At 40.8% G+C, this 18,839-nt stretch overlaps 1 protein-coding gene across 4 annotated transcripts in view; it reads right to left on the reverse strand.

Annotated features, from left to right (window-relative positions):
• TBC1D4 (TBC1 domain family member 4) overlaps positions 1–18,839 on the reverse strand; it is a 210,246-nt gene that overhangs the window by 74,400 nt on the left and 117,007 nt on the right. For all 4 annotated transcript variants that reach the window (XM_070380585.1, XM_070380586.1, XM_070380587.1 and 1 more), the window contains exons 2-4: positions 9,522–10,109; positions 7,100–7,189; positions 3,579–3,683 (exon numbers count right to left, since the gene is read on the reverse strand). In XM_070380585.1, coding sequence (XP_070236686.1) covers positions 3,579–3,683; positions 7,100–7,189; positions 9,522–10,109 — 783 coding nt within the window. The remainder of the gene's footprint in view (positions 1–3,578; positions 3,684–7,099; positions 7,190–9,521; positions 10,110–18,839) is intronic.

The raw sequence follows: 18,839 nt of genomic DNA on the forward strand, positions 1-18,839 counted from the left end.
TGGGGTGGAAAGTTATGTGAACAAACACACAAGATAATGGATTTGCAGGAACTGTTAGAGATCTATGACCAAGGCACAGCAAGAGCAATTACAACAAAGCAGGGAAAGGGGTCAATTCCTGGAAAACGGTGTCAGGAAAGGGGTTACTGGGAGTTTATCTTTAAACAGGGTCCTAAAAAGTACACAGTAGAAAAGAAGGGCAAAGGGATTCGAGTCAGAGCAGAGCAAAGGAGGCCTGCTTCCCAGAAAAGAATGTGAAAACGGATACAGAAAGAGAATATACACAGTCTCCTTGTATAGCAGCCGGGTGGACCCTCAAGGCTGGCACAGTCGCATTCCCCACCCGATGGTATGAAAGCAGTGAGCCCTGGCTCTGCCCTCCTCTGACAGGCAGGCCCCTCACTCCACGCAGCTCAGAATTTCAGCGGCATTTCTGTGAGCCGCACCACCCACGTATCTCCTTGATCTCACATGTCCTATGCATGAATCATTTGTTGCTTCAGTAGGAAGCCAAATAAACGCAGCCTCACATCAGGCGTCACAGCAGCCTCTGGAGTCTGGCCTAGAGACAGCTGAGCGCAGGGGACAGCATGTGGGAGGACACAGTGGAGAGAGGGAGAGCTTTCGGGGGGACGGAGAAGCATGAGGTAGGCCCTTCTGCCACGCTAGACCATGTAGATTTTGTCTCTTAGTAAGGAGCCATAAACTGGTCCTTCGTGAGAAAAAAACTACAACGTAAGGTAGGCTATAGACAGATGACAGATTAAAGCAGTGGCAGGAAGACTAGTTAGGACACGAAGGCGATTGTCTTTCTAAAGAAGGCCCAGACTTAGATACCAGACAGAGAGAAAAAGGAAAGCGAGATGGACATATGGGACATTCTACCTTCGAGTTTATAGCAAGGGTCCCCAACTGTGGGACCACAGACCGATACTGGTCCATGGCCTATTAGGAACTGGGCCTCACGGCAGCAGGTGAATGGTGGGCAAGTGAGCGAAACTTCATCTGTATTTACAGCTGCTCCCCATCACTCACATTACCACCTAAGCTCTGCCACCTGTCAGATCAGTGGTGGCATTAGATTCTCATAGAAGCACAAACCCTACTGTGAACTGCACATGAGGGATCTAGATTGCATGCTCCTTCCTTTTTTTTAGTTGGATGAAAATTGCTTTACAATGTTGTGTTGGTTTCTGCCATGCAACAGTGAAAATCAGTCATAATTATACATATATCTCCCAGTTACAAGGTCCTTAAAGAATTATCCCAAAACCAATTCCAGCCCCCATCCATGAAAAACTGTCTCCCATGAAACTAGTCGGAGAAGGCAATGGCACCCCACTCCAGTACTCTTGCCTGGAAAATCCCATGGATGGAGGAGCCTGGTAGGCTGCAGTCCATGGGGTTGCTAGGAGTCGGACACGACTGAGCAACTTCACTTTCACTTTTCACTTTCATGCATTGGAGAAGGAAATGGCAACCCACTCCAGTGTTCTTGGCTGGAGGATCCCAGGGACGGGGGAGCCTGTTGGGCTGCCGTCTATGGGGTTGCACAGAGTCGGACACGACTGAAGCGACTTAGCAGCAGCAGGACCATGAAACCAGAGCCTGGTGCCAAAAAGGTTGGGGACTGCTGGTTTGTAGGATTTCGTAAACAGGTGGATATAGATGGTACAAAAGGATGCATTATGATTTCTAAATATGGAAGTTGTGTAAATGGAACAGTCAAAACAAAATACAGCAGGTTTTGGAAGGGTAGGAGAGCAAGGATCTGCAGTGCAGGAAGAACCAGTCTTCGGAGGAGGGACTGAGGAAGGAAGGAAGAGGGGCGAGTCGGGCAGTGGATGGGTGGGGAATGGGGCAAGATTACCCTACATTCTCACTTTCTACCTAAGTCTTATTCAGTTGGCATTTTCCAGGATTGTATCCTTGGCTCTCTTTAGCCTTCTCTCTTTTTCTTGCCCCTGCGTGCTCATCAACCCCCACACCTTCAATCATTCTTTACCCAGTGACCCTTAAATTTCTATCCCAAGCCCTAAACTAAACCTATATAATACAGTGTCCACTTGGCTATCAACATGTGGTTTTCATTGGTATGGCTAACTGCCTAAAGTGAGAGCAAAACTTTAAAAGGACCCCTCTTGCGTAAAAACCGTTGAATGCTACATTCCCTAGTCAGAAAGTGTCTTGGCACCAATTCATCTCCATTTCTTCATTATCCCTCAACTCAGTGTCCACGCTGGGAACACGGAAGGCAGTGACTCCCAAGGAGTTACTAGGGAGGATTTAAAATGGATGACCAACAAGGTCCTACTGTATAGGAGAGGGAACTCTGCTCAATGTTATATGGCAGCCTGGATGGGAGGGGAGTTTGGGAGAGCATGGATACACGTGTACGTATAGCTGGGTCCCTTCGCTGCTCACCTGAAACTAACACCACGTTGTTAATCGGCTACATCCCGATACAAAACAAAAAGTTTTAAAAATGAGTTAGCAAAGAGGATGGCAACATGCATTAAGGAATTGAGGAGAATGCAGCCTGGCTTACTCTGTTCTAAGTGGTGGTATTTCCCTGGGGAAAATCAAGGGGGAAGATGTATGTCTAATAAATGCCGTGCTTCCAAGAATGGTAATGTATACATCTAAAGATTTGTGCTAAAATGGTTAGGAGAGGTAACTCAGGAAGGATATGTAAAAAGGAAGAATATGTAAAAAAAATTTAGGGGAAAACACTGACATATTTTTAGTCACTCAGAACCATTTCCAACTTCGTCTTACATATTTCTTCGAAAATTCTAACTGTTCCCATTAAAGAGGGAGTGAGAACGCTGGAGAGAAAAATTGGCTTCCAAATTCCAAAGAAAGAAAATCAAGGCTAAAAAAAGACAATAAAGAAAGTGTTTTTAAAAGGAGGACAGGGGCTGATGAAATACAGAGAAAAAAAACAAAATCGCTGTCTACCCTGTTGAAATAAGCATTATCTACCCTGAAATGTTAGAGCAACTGAGAGAATAAAAGGTCTTCTTTATCTTCTTACATGAGCAATGGAAAAAGTAACCATTCTTCTTCCATGATCAAGCTTTTCCTACCTTTTAAAAAAAACAGCCAACTCATTGGAAAAGACCCTGATGCTGAGAAGGATTGAAGGCAAAAGGAGAAGAGGGTGGCAGAGGATGAAATGATTGGATGGCATCATCGATTCAATGGACACGAACTTGGGCAAACTCTGGGAGATGGTGAGAGACAGGGAGGCCTAGCATGCTACAGTCAGTGGGGTCTCAAAGAGTCAGACATGCCTTAGCGACTGAACAACAACAAGCACCACCTTTGAAAAATACTCCCAGTAATATTTCTGGATTTGTTAAACTCAAGAAAATTATCTAGGCTAAAAAATTACCAAGACAATCTGGTTTTGTTTTTCTATTGTGGTTCTGCCTCAAAGGGCAGAAACTCATCTCTGGTTGCCCTCCTCTTTTTCCACTGATGGCCATTCTGTGAGGCTTGGGTCTGTCAGAGACAAGTCTCCCAGGAGTCAGAGGTTTGGGGAGGAGCCTGTGGACAGCAGTCACCCCACATACCAGAGATTCACTGGCACACTGGAACACGTAGCAGATATACTGGCTCAGTCCAGGCTCCGAGGACTCCCGACAAATAAAGCCGAAGTGATCAACATGCTTTATACCCTAGAGAGAGAAGAAGTGGGGAGTTTATAAGATTATGTCCATTTAACCAACACTATGCAAACAGTTCTGTGCTTTCACACTTTCATGAATTTCTCCTTCACGGCACTGTGATAGGGGACATAATGTCAGAGCAAACTTTTATGGCAGGCTTTTGATACATAAAATAAAGAAAACCAGCTCAGATTGCTTTGTTTCTGGCAAACACTCTGTGACTCGGGGCCACAGAAGGAAAAGCAGGATGGCACGATCCACTGTCTCTTGTAATAAAACCACTACCCAGTGTTTGGCAGTACCAGAGTTTTCAATTTATTGGTCGTCATTGAGCAAGCAGTCTGATGATTCATCATAAACCCTGTTCTTATTTACTTGAGATTAAGAATCATAAAACTGACAATGCTCTACTGAAATGACATGCAATTCCCTAAAGCCTGCATTAGAACTACTAGAACATTTGTCTATTTATAGACATTCAAGGAGTCACAACTGTTAGAAGATGAATACATTAAAGAAATTACTGCAGATGTCAATGATCCAAATTCACAAATCTGTACTTTCTGAACACAAGCTAAATAACCTCAGCTACACTTTATAAAAAAATCTGAATCATTTGAGAACTTCAATCAGCCTGAATATATACACACCAATTAGCAGCCAGTAGCACCTTGTGGTCTGGCGTATTGCAGTCCATGGGGTCGCAAAGAGTCGGACACGACTGAGCAACTGAACTGAACTGAGCACCTTGTTACTTTAACAGAAAGCACGGTACTTTGAAAAGTCATGAAAACCAAAACTTTAAAGTTGTCCTGCAATCACTTGAATTCCAGGGAAAAGGAAACAGGCTTTGGAGTCAGATTTGTGCTTCCACCTTAATTCAAGCAATTTACTAGGTATGAGATATTGTGATGTGTTGATAAAAAGTATCTCCGAAGTTCCACTTCTCATTATAAAATAGTAGTCATGGCACCTATTCCCCAAAATTTTTCAGATTCAGAACTAAGAAATATCTTAGTTCTTTGCATGTTTGATAAATAGTAACCACAATTCTTGTATTAATAAGCCTCACCTATCCAGTGGATATGGAAAAAGGAAATCAACTCTATAAAAAGAAAAAGTTAATAGGAAGAATAAAGTTATACAGTCCATGAGGTAAAAGTAAATTCCATCTGATACAACTCATTCATGATTATATAATTTCTTTGACTTGGGACTTCCCAGGAGATCCAGGTTAAGAATCTGTGCTTCTGCTGCATGGGGAATGAGTTCAATCCCTGATCGGGGAACTAAGATCCCACATGCCTGCAAAGTGCGGCCAAAATAAAATAAGTAAATAAAATAAAATGGAGAAATAGCATCATCTTAAAAAAAAATCTTTGACTAACTTGGCATTAAATGGGAAAAATGCATAGTACCTCACCAGCTCACCAAGTTTTCAGGCAGTGGCAATGTTCCAGTAAAGAAAACCACTCCCTTATTCCTCACGCTTGCCAAAAATCCAGTCCTACTGATTTTGAAGAAAGAAACATACATAGGGGTACACGTGAGGAGCCTGGTGGGCTACAGAACATGGGGTCGCAAAGAGTCACATCACGTCGTATGTTTAAAAGTATGCCTGTTCCCAAATGCAGCCACCCTCCATCAGTGCAATTCTGTGGAAAAGTAATAGGAGCTGGCCACGCAGTGAGGGGCAGAGATTAACCTGACAATTATTCTGATCAAAGGCCTTTACACAAAGCTTCCTCATATTTCAGTCAATTCTTTTTCTTAATTCTTAATGTCATTACAAAGCTTGCTTAAAAAAAAAAGAAAAGGAAAGGAAAAATCTTGTTTGAACTGCAAGTTTACATATTTGGTTTGGCTGGTTCTTTTTTTCTTCTTTTTCAATTTTTTTTTTCCCTTAAATGGTCAATGAGCATTGCTAGTTTTCTTCCTGCAAGACTTGGGGTGGGGCTAGGGAGAGGCACAGTCTTTTCCAATGGTGACTCTTGCTCTGGGAAACAGGAAATACACAGCTTTGCACACAACTCTCTCCTCAACACTGGGCATGAGGCCCAATATACAGAAATATTCATTCAACATTTATTGAACACCTAAGCATTAAGCTCTGTCTTAACACATCTTATTCTCTGAGGCTCTACAGCATAAGACACCCACCCTCACAGACCTTATGATCATGCAAAGACCCCAGGGAAACATGTTGTTACGAGAATGCTTAGTAAATACTATTTTTCAGTTAAAGTGAATCATCTTTCTACCAAATTTTTTGTCCCTTAAATAGGAATTTAGAAATTTTCAATATATTCACCCTAGAGTCAGATGCTGCCTTTCTCAATTATTAGAGTAGAAAGCTTTTATCTTCAGAACATAATTCTAGGTCTCCATATAACAGAACAAATATTAAAATAAAACACTGGAAGTGAAACTACATTAGCTGAGTCTGAGGAGAGTAATTAACAAGATGTACTAAAAGTTGTCATTTTCCAACAGAAGAATATCTGAACATCCTACCTATGGCAGTGCTAACTCCAAAATTCAAAAAAAAATTTTTTTAATAAGCAGCCTTGATTTTCAACATTAAAATATAGGAAAGGGCCTTGGCAAGATCCAAGACCCTGAAGGTACCTCTAAGGTACACCTATTAGGAAATAAGTTATTGCTTCTCTATTCCAGGGACCTCCTCAGAGGCATCCTTGCATTTTTAGCTTTCCCATATTCAGATTTAGATATTCCCTCCATTCCAACATCTTCAGAAATTCTTCCTAGGTTTGCCATATAATTAGGCAGCTCTAATTTTTGGATAGCTGTACTAAATTATTATATTACTATGGTACTTAGAATACTACTTTATGCCTGATATGACCTCAACCACATATAATTGTATTGATTATTTTTAAAACTTTTATATACACAATATAAGAATTAACAACAAGTAAAAGGCCAACGATACATACACAAACCTTCTTTTCAAACTTTAACATTTACAACAATAAACTTGAAAGTACTGGTTCTCCTTTTATTACCTATTATGGTATAAAGAGCAAACATGACTCAGTGATGCCAAAACCCACTGCCCAAGATTCTGAGGAAAACTAATCAAGAAGATATTTCCAAAAGAACTCACCAGCGCAAAAATTCCACTCAGCCCTTTGATGAAGGGGTGCTACGAGGAGACAGGGCTGATGACAGTGAGCGCAAAATACTAGGATACTGAGGACCTGGACCCAAACACACACTCTGAAGATAAATCCACTTGGCAAAAACCACCACAATGTTGTAAAGTAATTAGCTTCCAATTAAAATAAATACGTTTTTAAAAATAAATAAAATTTGAAGGGATTCAATCCCAGTTATTTTCTGGTTAATTGAGAAACAAGACTTAATTGGTTTCCTCAAATACCATAATCTACTTCAATACATACCTGGGAACAAGATGAGATATCTTTAAAATTCTTCTCAAGCACAACTGATTTAGTGTCCGGACTGATAAGGTTAATCTCAAACCGCCCAACCTTAAAAATAAAGCATTCCAATTAATTTCAACTTACCAAGAAGCTAATATCTTAGTTTACAATTAAATATTTGACTAATAATACAGATTCAAATACTCTATACAAGATATATGGGCTTCCCTGGTAGCTCAGCTGGTAAAGAATCCGCCTACAATGCAGGAGACCCCGGTTTGATTCCTGTGTCAGGAAGATCCAGTGGAGAAGGGATAGGCTACCCACTCCAGTATTTTGGGGCTTCCCTTGTGGCTCAGTTGGTAAAGCATCCACCCGCAATGCAGGAGACCTGGGTTGGATCCCTGGGTTGGGAAGAGCCCCTGGAGAAGGGAAAGACTACCCACTCCAGTATTCTGGCCTGGAGAATACCATGGACTGTATAGGAATATACAGTGTCAATACCTAACCCCATCAAATTTACAACCTCAGTTATCAATTGTCTGAAAACAATTCTTCCTTTCATCTAGAAATCATGAAATAAGCTGCTCTTAATTTAAAAGAAACCATTTTTTTCCAAATTAGAAATTATTGTCTTTTCAAAAAAAAAAGCAACCTTTATAATTTAAAATCTTACTTTCTCACAAAGGATCAACAGAAAGATATACTTTCAATTGGGCAGATAAATTTTTTTTTAGTTTTTTAAATAAATAACCATTTAGAAAAAAATTAACAACATGGACTCTGGCTAGCTAAGAAAAAGAACAAATCAAGAGAGGAAACTCAGGGGACTTTCCCGGTGGTCCAATGGTTAAGACTTCAACTTCTAAGGCAGAGGATGCTGGTTTGCTCCCTGTTTGGGGAACTAAGATACCACACGCCTTGCGGCCAGAAAGCCAAAACATAAAACAGAAGGAATACTGTAACAAATTCAATAAAAACTTTAAAAATCATTCACATAAAAAAAATCTTAAAAAAAAAAAGAGAAGAAACTCAGTTAATGTATTACCAAAGAAAAGACTATAGACACTTTAATCACATGCCTCAAGTTATCAAGAACAAAACAGAACAAAACAACCATGAACTTCTGATAAAGCAAATATTACATCCTGGGACTATTTACCAAGGTACACAGTGCAATTTCCTTCTTAAGGACTCTTTGCAATGGGACAAAAGGACCGTCACTCCTTTTTTCAAGAAAACTCAAATCTGAGGAAAACTCTAATCCTCAAAGCTGAGGATTAATTAAAGAATCTCTACAGGGCATTGTTAGGAATTCAGTTCTTTCAAGTGGAATTGGACACTTTCTATACCCTGTACAACTTCAAAAACTACTTTTTAGAATTAAGAATCGTGTTTTACACCTATAATACAACCTGCACCCAATGATTTTAACAACTGATCCAATAAATTATCAGGCCTACGATGTTTCCTAAACCTCTCCTTTGTATGATAGAGTAAATTGGTGTATCCTCATCTGAAGATACAACCATGAGTCTCTGGACTTTTCTTCTTTCTAGAAACTTCTCTCTCCTTCAAGAAGATTCACACTCTCCCAGACTCACATCTTTAAACCCTTCTGACTTTCTGCAGTCATTAAAAAATAATAATAATAAATAGCAACATTTACTGAAGAATCACGTGTGTGCTGAGTCATGTCCAACTCTTTGCCACACCATGGACTGTAGCCTGCCAGGCTCCTCTGTCCATGGGATTTCCAGGCATGAATACTGGAGGGGGTTGCCATTTTCTACTCCAGGGAATCTTCCCACCCAAGGATTGAACCTGCATCTCCTGTGTTTCCTGCACTGACAGGAGGATTCTTTACCACTGAGCACCCTGGGAGGCCCTAGTGAAGAATCAACCTAAGGCAAACGCTGGTGATGCTAAGATGGCATGCGTGCTAAATTGCTTCAGTAGTTACCAACTCTTTGAGACCCTATGGACCGTAGCCTGCCAGGCTCCTCTGTCTATGGGATTCTCCAGGCAAAAATCCCAGAGTGGGTTGCCATGTGCTCCTCCAGGAGATCTACCCCACTCGGGGATGGTACCCTGTCTCTTAGGTCTCCTGCATTGGCAGGCGGGTTGGGTTTTTTTGTTTTGTTTTTTACCACTAGCGCCATCTGGGTAATCTCTGCTAATTTCCCCAACCAACTTTCCCTGATGCTCCTTAAAGTGCTTCTCTCTCTTTCCCTCCCTGCCCTGCTCCCTTTTCTCTTACATTCCCCTTCACTACTGTCCTTCTCTCTTTCTCCAACCTGCCTTCTCTGCTGCCTGGGGGACATGACAGAAAAGTTGGATGCTTCCAGATTGAGGACCAGGGAGAAGCTGGCCGCTGGGCTGCTTCCGGCTATAGCAAAGGATGGGGAAACACCGGGAGAGCCGCCGGCCAGGACAGCACCTGAAACAGCATGGTTCTGTTCTTCTCCGAGTCCGAGGGCTGCACGTGGCTGGGCGCGCTGGCATGCCTCCGCCGCGGCTGCGGCTTCTGGCTGTTCTCGTGAACTTTCCTTTGCAGGACCCCCGTGACGCTGCTGCACCGAGACCGGAACTCCTGCTGTTCATCGAAGCCCGAATCTTCCAAAATCCTCTCAGGGAAGCAGACTCGCGAGCTAGATGGCCCAGGCTGGCTGGGCGCGGCAGGGAAGACCGGGTGGGTGTCAGCGACGCCATCCCCTTCCTCCGACAGAACGTCGACGGGGCAGGCCGGCGTTCGGGCCTCGGATCCCGCCTGGTCTTCGCCCGAGTCCCCTGCGCGCGGCTCGCTCTGGAGCCGCAAGCGCTGCTGCTCGTGCAGGCTGAACTTCTCGATGCAGTCGTCGATGAGGCTGGACGGCGCCTTCTTGTGGGTCACGGTCACCCTGCCACAGTACAGGACCTCGAACTTCTGAGAGTTGTAAAAGGCGTCCTCGTTGTCTTTGCTGGGTTTTGCATCCTCTTTCATGGCAGCTTTCGATAACTGCCTTATGCTGCTGATAACATCAGGAACCTGGAAGAGAATTCAGAACAATTATTATTATCACACGCAATGCATTCTCATGGTAAGTGATAAAATACTGAAAGTAATAGACCCTACATAAGATAAAGTATGGGCTTCCCTGGTGGCTCAGTCAGTAAAGAATCTGCCTGCAATGCGGGACACCTGGGTTCGATTCCTGGGTTGGGAAGATCCCCTGGAGGAGGAAATGGCAACCCACTCCAGTATTCTTGCCTGGAGAATCCCCATGGAGAAAGGAGCCTGATGGGCTACAGTTCATGGGGTCACAAAGAGTCGGTCATGACTGATCGGCTGAGCACACAAGACAAAGCATAAACTTAAATTACACTATCGGATATAAGTAATATAAAGATGAGACTGAAAATTTTTATCACTTTTATAATTTCCCCTTTTAAATGTATTCATTTCCCCAAAACAAAGCCATGAGACTCTACAAGTGGCTAAACCTTTAATAAATTACTACAATGTACCCTTTGAGTACTTCTAAAAGGTATTATTATCACTGTTTCAATGGACATGAACTTGGGCAAACTCCAGGAGATGGTGAGGGACAGACAGGCCTGGCTTGCTGCAGTACATGGGCTCGCAGTGTCAGACACGACTTGGCGACTGAACAACAACATAAAGGTATTATAAGGGAACAAAAGGTTAAAATTAAATTTAAAAAATAAAGTGTAACATGGTTAAAGTACCAACCACCACTGAGATAAACTAATTATTATGAGCTTCAGCTGAAAGGAATGGAAGTTTCAACAATAAGACTAAAATTAACTTTCTGAATGAAGAGATTAAAATGCAGACACCCCTCACCAGCATTAGCCATCAGAGAAAATGCACATTTAAACCACAGAAAGATACTATCTATTACACACCTATTAGAATGGCTAAAATCAAAAAGACCAAGTACCGACTAGAATATGGAGCAATTGGAACACCCGTACGTTGTGTGCAGGAATGTAAAATGGCACGAGCACCTCAGGAATTTGGCAGTTGCTTAGAAATTAGACAGATCAATCTCACACTCCTAGATATTTAAGTGAAAGCCCTGAAAATATATGTTCATAGAAAGCCTTGTTCACAAATATTAACAGATGCCTTTGTCACAACATTCCCAAACTCAAAATGACTCAAATATTCATCAACAAGTGAATGATCACTAATTGTTAAGGAAATGTAAAGCAAAACACAATGAAATATCAGCTTATACCTGATAGAAAGATAATTGCCAAAAAGATAAATGATACCAAGTGCTGGGGAGTACATGGAAAAAAGGAAACCCTTGAGCACTGTTGGTAGGAATGTAAATCAGTGCAGTCACAATGGAAAACAGTACAGAGATTCCTAAAATATTAAAAATGGAACTATCATATGATCCAGCAATTCCACTTCTGTGTATTTTTCAAAAGAAACAAAATTACTCTCTCAAAAAGATATCTACACCTTCATGTTCATCACAGAATTATTCACAACAGTAAAGACATGGAAACAACCTAAGTTAACCTAGTGAAAGTGAGTGAAAGTTGCTCAGTTGTGTCTGACTCCTTGTGACCCCATGGACTATACAGGCCAGAATACTGGAGTGGGTAGCCGTTCCCTTCTCCAAGAGATCATCCCAACCCAGGGATAAAACCCAGGTCTTCTGCATTGCAGGCGGATTCTTTACCAGCTGAGCCACAAGGGAAGCCCAAGAATACTAGAGTGGGTAGCCTTTAAATAAATAAATAAATATATATATATATATATATTACTATATGACTTGAACAAGAAGCTAAGTCACTCATCAAATATTGTTTAAATAGCTATGATTTTTTAAAGATCTAAGATGAACAAAATATTTGGGGATATGAAAACAAATAGAAAGTTCAATAGAAACTTGAAAATATAAAGTACAAACTTCCAGTGACAAGAAAAGTAAGTTCTTGGCATATTCTGTACAGCATGGTGACTAGAGTTAATAATACCATATTGTATATTGAAAGTTGCTAAGAGAGTAGATCTTAAACGTTCTTCTCACAAGAAAAAAAAAATCTGTAACCATTTGAGGTGAGTGGTGTTAACTAAGCTTATGTTAATCATTTTGCAATATATACTGTATCAAATCATTATGTTGTACCCCTTGACCTAAATACAATGCTGTATGTCAATTATATTGCAATAAAACTGACAGGAAAACAGTGAACAGATAAACTAAAGGTGGTACCGTTGCTGACAGTCACTCTGTCGTGTCTGATTTTTTTTCGACCCCATCGACTGTAGCCCGCCAGGCTCCTCTGTCCATGGGACTTCTCAAGCAGGAATACTGGGATGGATTGCCATTTCCTTCTCCAGAGGATCTTCCCAACCCAAGGATGGAATCTACTTCTCCTGTATTGACAGGCCAATTCTTTATCACTGAGCTAATTGAATTGAACTGAATTCAAAGTCGTTCAGTCAGACTCTGTGTGACCCCATGAACTGACTACACAGTCCATGGAATTCTCCAGGCCAGAATCCTGAAGGAGGTAGCCTTTCCCTTCTCCAGGGGATCTTCCCAATCCAAGGATCGAACCCAGGTCGATCCACATTGCAGGTGGATTCTTTACCAGCTGAGCCACCAGGGAAGCCCAAAAGTGGTACATTCACATAAAATGGAATACAACTCATTATCTCCCGTCTGGTTTTCTGCAACAGCCTTTTAACGGGTATCCCTTGGCCCCTTTAACGTACTCTCAAAAGTAAAAAGAATCCTTTTTAAACGTGTCATGGTGCTCATCTGCAAATCCTCCAAGCTCCCCATTTCTTGAGTAAAAGACAAAATCCTTACATTGTCCTCCAGGGCCCTCACTCTCTGCACATGAGAAACAAACAGATTAAATGTGCACTGTGGCTATACATCCTCCGTGTGACCTTTAGCTGGTCGACTTGCATTTCATCTTTTCATCCTCACCCCGTTTCCTCTGACCTTACTCCTCCCAGCTCTCTCCCTCACTGGTGTCCTGGCTACTCTTTGGACATGCCAGGCACACTCTTCCCTGAAGGTCTCTGAACTCCAAGCTCCTCCCCTAGATAACTGGACAGTTCACTCCTCACCTCCTTTAAATTCATGCTCTAGTGTCACCTCGAGGTGGCATCTGTCCCCTACCCCAAAAGACACACATACATGCTCTAACAGCCAGCATTCCCCTGGAATTCCACCCCCTCTCCCACATTTTATTACTCTCTATAGCACTTACCCCTTTGAACATTCTATGTAATTGATTTGCTAGAATGTAAGCCCTTAGGTTTCAGTGTGTCTGCCCTCTGATGTCCTCTTGCAACACCTACCGTCTTACTTGGGTTTCTCTTACCTTGGACGGAACTAAAAAGCCTCTTGATGAAGGTGAAAGAGGAAAGTGAAAAAGTTGGCTTAAAACTCAACATTCAGAAAACAAAGATCATGACATCTGGTCCCATCACTTCATGGGAAATAGATGGGGAAACAGTGGAAACAGTGTCAGACTTTATTTTGGGGGGCTCCAAAATCACTGCAGATGGTGACTGCAGCCATGAAATTAAAAGACGCTTAATCCTTGGAAGGAAAGTTATGACCAACCTAGATAGCATATTCAAAAGCAGAGACATTACTTTGCCAACAAAGGTTGGTCTAGTCAAGGCTATGGTTTTTCCTGTGGTCACGTATGGATGTGAGAGTTGGACTGTGAAGAAAGCCGAGTGCTGAACAATTGATGCTTTTGAACTGTGGTGTTGGAGAAGACTCTTGAGAGTCCCTTGGACTGCAAGGAGATCCAACCAGTCCATTCTGAAGGAGATCAGCCCTGGGTATTCTTTGGAAGGAATGATGCTAAAGCTGAAACTCCAGTACTTTGGCCACCTCATGCAAAGAGTTGACTCACTGGAAAAGACTCTGATGCTGGGAGGGATTGGGGGCAAGAGGAGAAGGGGACGACAGAGGATGAGATGGCTGGATGGCATCACTGACTCGATAGACGTGAGTCTGAGTGAACTCCGGGAGTTGGTGATGGACAGGGAGGCCTGGCATGCTATGATTCATGGGGTCGCAAAGAGTCGGACACAACTAAGCGACTGAACTGAACTGAACTGAAGCCCTTAGGAGGGTGGTGATTTCTGGGGTTTTTCCCACATTTTTCCTTGTATCCCCATAGCCTAGAATAAGTTCGAGTATAAAGTAGATCCTCAGTATGTGGACTTGGGAAAGGGGAAACCTTTTCTGGTAAACCTTTTCTGGTAATTTTTACCTTTGGGAAACAGATCATTTTATATGCAGGGTTGCTTCACCTTCAGACATATATGGTATTTATTTAAATCTACCAGCAACCATTCTAAAACCAGAATTTCTTCTTTTTTCACATAATTATTCGGGATATATGGCTAGAGTTTTCACAGTTTAAAATTACAAGACTTCCATTTGCTAGCAGAATATTTCCTGGGAAAGAATAAAGTCCAAATGCTATAGTTTCAGTGACTCACCCTGAACAACTGACATATCTCCAGGGAAGTCAGATGCTTTGTACTAACATATGATCAGCAACCTTAGCCCTCTCTCATTTTCTTTTTGTTTTAGTATCTGACAAGGGCCGGAGACTGACCTAGACATTCAACCCTGTAGAATGTCTATACAGTGACTCTAGTGGGTTAGGCAAAACCCCTCCTTCCTCACTAACCATAGTTTATCTAATACTTTTCATCTGATTTTGCAACTCTAGTGCAATTAAATTTCCAAAGTCTCTCTATGGAGTGCAGAATAAGAAAAATATTATCTGTAGGATGTTTTTGAATCTGCAGAATTTTTATCTTGTGACAAATATTTTACTGATGATTAGAGTTATATCCTATCACTGAGACTGAAAATATAGTCAGTTCAACATTAGTTGTATCAGTTCCTCAATATTATATGTTTGTACTTTTTCTCTACTATTATATTGAGAGATATTATGTGAAGAACTGATTAGTGCTTGAATTTCTATAGTCCCACAGGACACTTCCCCGTGACCACAAGTAAAAGCTCAACATCTAAATATAATCCAGTTAATAACTCAGCTGATAGAAGCAAAGCTTATCACTTTGACTAAGCTGAGTAAGTAATTTAATCCTCCAATAATTTGAATTATTAATTGCACCATAAGACATAGATTCTAATATCCTTTAATATCCTCTCTGAGGTCAGGACTAAATGCAGCTTTCAATGACCTGGGCTGCAAAGAGGCTCCAGCTATGAAACTGATCTAACAGCATTCCACTCTATTTTTTCTTCTAAGTGTAATCACACATGTAAGTTAATATTATACAGCCCCTGCCTACACAATTGAGCTTCTCTAGTGGCTCAGAGGGTAAAGTGTCTGCCTGCAGTGCAGGTAAACCTGGGTTCAATCCCTGGGTCAGGAAGACCCTCTGGAGAAGGAAAGACCCTCTGGAGATTGTGCCTACACAATCAGCACCCATACCAAAGGGACACACTGATAAAGCAAGGACAGTAAAATGTCTTTGGTGAGAAAAAGAGTTATTAGAGGACCACAAAAACTTTCTGCTGAGACATTTATTTAAGAGATCAATCAGAAGCAACACAAGAGAAAAAAATCTCTATCCAGTACTTGCACATACACAAGGCATTTTGGGAAAACAGTATTATTCTATGTTGCATGAGTGCTCAGTCATGTCCAACTCTTTGTGACTCTGTGGACTGTAGCCTGCCAGGATCCTCTGTCCATGGACTTTTTCAGGCAAGAATACTGGAGTAGGTTGCCATTTCCTTCCCCAAGGGATCTTCCTGACCCAGGGATTGAACTGGTGTCTCCTGCATTAGCAGGAAGATTTTTTACCACTGGGTGTTAACTGACATATATTTAGATTTATATGTGCTTTTGAATGAATTTGACTCCTTGCATGTATTGCATCTTACAACATCTCTTTTTCTCTCTAATATTATACTGTAAGCCCTTAAGTGAAAGACTGAGTTGGGATGACTTTGTGTCTTAACTAGAGTTTTTTTCCATGTGACCACTGGGAGAGAATTTCGTGCTCAGAAGAAACTGATTGACAGCTGTCAGCAAACAGAAGTATACAAATAGTGAACAACTACCAAGAACCCTGATGAAAGTTCTCCAGGACTGAGATAGGTTTAGCAAATTCCTGTTGCTAATTCATGAGAAACCTGGCACTCCCTAAAATGAAGAGCTGACGCTTTCTACTCTCCTCAGTGCTCGCTCCAGCTAGGAAGTGAATGTGTGTGGCAGGAATGTCTCCAGATGCTGAGACTTCGTTAAAAAAATAACTCTAGTTATTCTTACTCTTGTCATGGACACACCACTGCTCAGAATCTGCCTACATGTCACAGAGTCTGATGCAGATTCAATGCCAATTCAAGACGAAAGTTTTATTCTATGGCAGCACATAATTTTAACACACAAATACAATATTAAAAAGGGAATTAATAATCCCTCTACTCAGGAATTAAAAGATTTATGGGCTTCCCTGGTGGTTCAGATGATAAAGAATCTTCCTGTAATGCAAAAGACCCAGGTTCAATCCCAGGGTCAGGAAGATCCCTTAGAGAAGGGAATGGCTACCCACTCCGGTATTCTTACCCTGAGAATTCTATGATCAGAGGAGCCTGTCAGGCTACTGTCCACAGGGTAGCAAAGAGTCTGATGCAGATTCAGTGCCAATTCAAGGCAAAAGTTTTATTGTATGGCAGCGCACAATAACAATATTTTTAAAAGAATGAATAATCGCTCTACCCAGGAATTAAGAGATTTATACTCTACCCCAGATCTGCCAGGAATTTGTGTCATTCTGCACCTGAATTTCCTCCCTAGTAAAATGGAAGACTAGATAGATGCTCATTAAGATCTCATCTAAATCCAGGTTTCTACGAGCTCATTTCTACATTGATGCCAATATAGGAACAAAATAATATACATTAAAAGGAGATGGAAAATCATCTCTGTCATTAAGCCAGAAATATTGCAAGTTATTGACATTATTCATTTCCATTAACATACAATAACCAGTTCAACAGATGATAAAATAAATTGGGCTTTATTCAAATGCCTCATGACATTTAGAAAAAGCACGGTGCCACCTTTAGCCAGTGTTTTGTCCTTACACTTTCAGGGATCTCATTTTGATGTATGGCAAAACCATCACAATACTGTAATTATCCTCAATTAAAATAAATTAATTAAAAAAAGAAAATAAATTTATTAAAAATATAATTTCTAAGAGAAAAAAAAGGATATAAGCTCAAATATCAAAATTCAGACATTAAAGCGATTCCTCACTCTTGAGAAAAAAAATTGCCCCTAGGTCCCTGGATGTCAGACTGTTGTTTCTCATTAATTAATTACCATAATTAGTTATTACACTCCAAGAAATCCAATGGTATTGTAAAAATAACTCTCCACTTAATTTCAAAATAAAATAAATTCTACAGCCACCCCATGCTGATGTCTAAAGGCCTAAGCAAACCCAGGGGTGGAAAAATTATCAGGATGCTGAAAAACACAAAGGAAAAGATACCTTTGGTCAGGAAGCCAGCAGAAAATTGGAGCAGTTCTCCAAGAGCTGTGAATATGCCAAACTGATATAATCCTCAGTAGTAGCACTCTGTCACACTTAAGAAGTTCTCTTTCATTCTAGATAAGCCAGCAGTAATTTTGCTGTATTTGTTCAAGTCCACGTTATCACTGTGCAGCCAATTATAAAACTTCCCAGGAATAACCGTTATTGCTTCAAAAGTAAAGTATTTCCTGACTGTACAGTCAGGAAACACACTGATTGTTCAGGGCTAAAGAATAGACTCTCTTAGCTTTCTTTAAAAAGAAGCATTTTAAATTTGAATACCATTGTCTTTCTTATGCTATTTAAATAAGCGTAAGTGTCCAAGGCTTTTTAATTATGAAAGTAGGAGAAAATTAATCTACAATGTCTTCTTTCCTCATAGAATTCACTGATAAACAGATGAACTTCAGCAAACATTTAAAAAGTGGATACAAATATGAAATGAAAATAAGCTTCTTAAAGTAAAAAAATATTCAAAGTAAAGAAAATAACTGGGTAAATTCTTTCACAACTAAAATGATCTTTGCTGCTTGATTCATTATTAATCTTTTTATAATAATTATAGTAGGCACAGCAAGATTTCGGTCAGCACAAAAAAGAGGTGTGTGCTAAGTTTCTTCAGTCATATCTGACTCTTTACGACCCCATGGACTGTAGCCCACCAGACTCCTCTGTCCGTGAAATTCTGCAGGCAAGAATACTAGAGTGGGTTACCATTCCCCTCCTCAGGGGATCTGCCCGATCCAGGGATCGAACCCATGTCTCTCCTGTATTGGCAGGCGGGTTCTTTACCTTGAGCACCACATGGGAAGCCCTCACAAAAAATAGGGGAAGGGTATTTAAGAAAAGATGAGGAAGAATACTAGGAAGCATTTCAAGTAAACTGCAAAAACCTGACAAATGAGAAGAACTGATCATTTAAACTAGTCCCAGTCAAAGAGAGACAGTAAGGAAAAGAAAATGTATTTGCTTTGAAACTAGTATATGCCATTAGGAAACAGGTAGATTTCCTTTCTAATTCTGTTTTACTTAAGAAACTATTAAGATTAGTTCAGCATTTTAAGAAAAGACTAATTTGGTCATTAAATATTATAATTTCTGTTTGGCTTTTAAAACTTCATCTTCGACCAATGGAAAGTAATTTTGGAACCTATATATGTGCCC

Source organism: Bos mutus, chromosome 12 (genome assembly GCF_027580195.1).
Source record: "Bos mutus isolate GX-2022 chromosome 12, NWIPB_WYAK_1.1, whole genome shotgun sequence".
NCBI classification, from domain to species: domain Eukaryota; kingdom Metazoa; phylum Chordata; class Mammalia; order Artiodactyla; family Bovidae; genus Bos; species Bos mutus.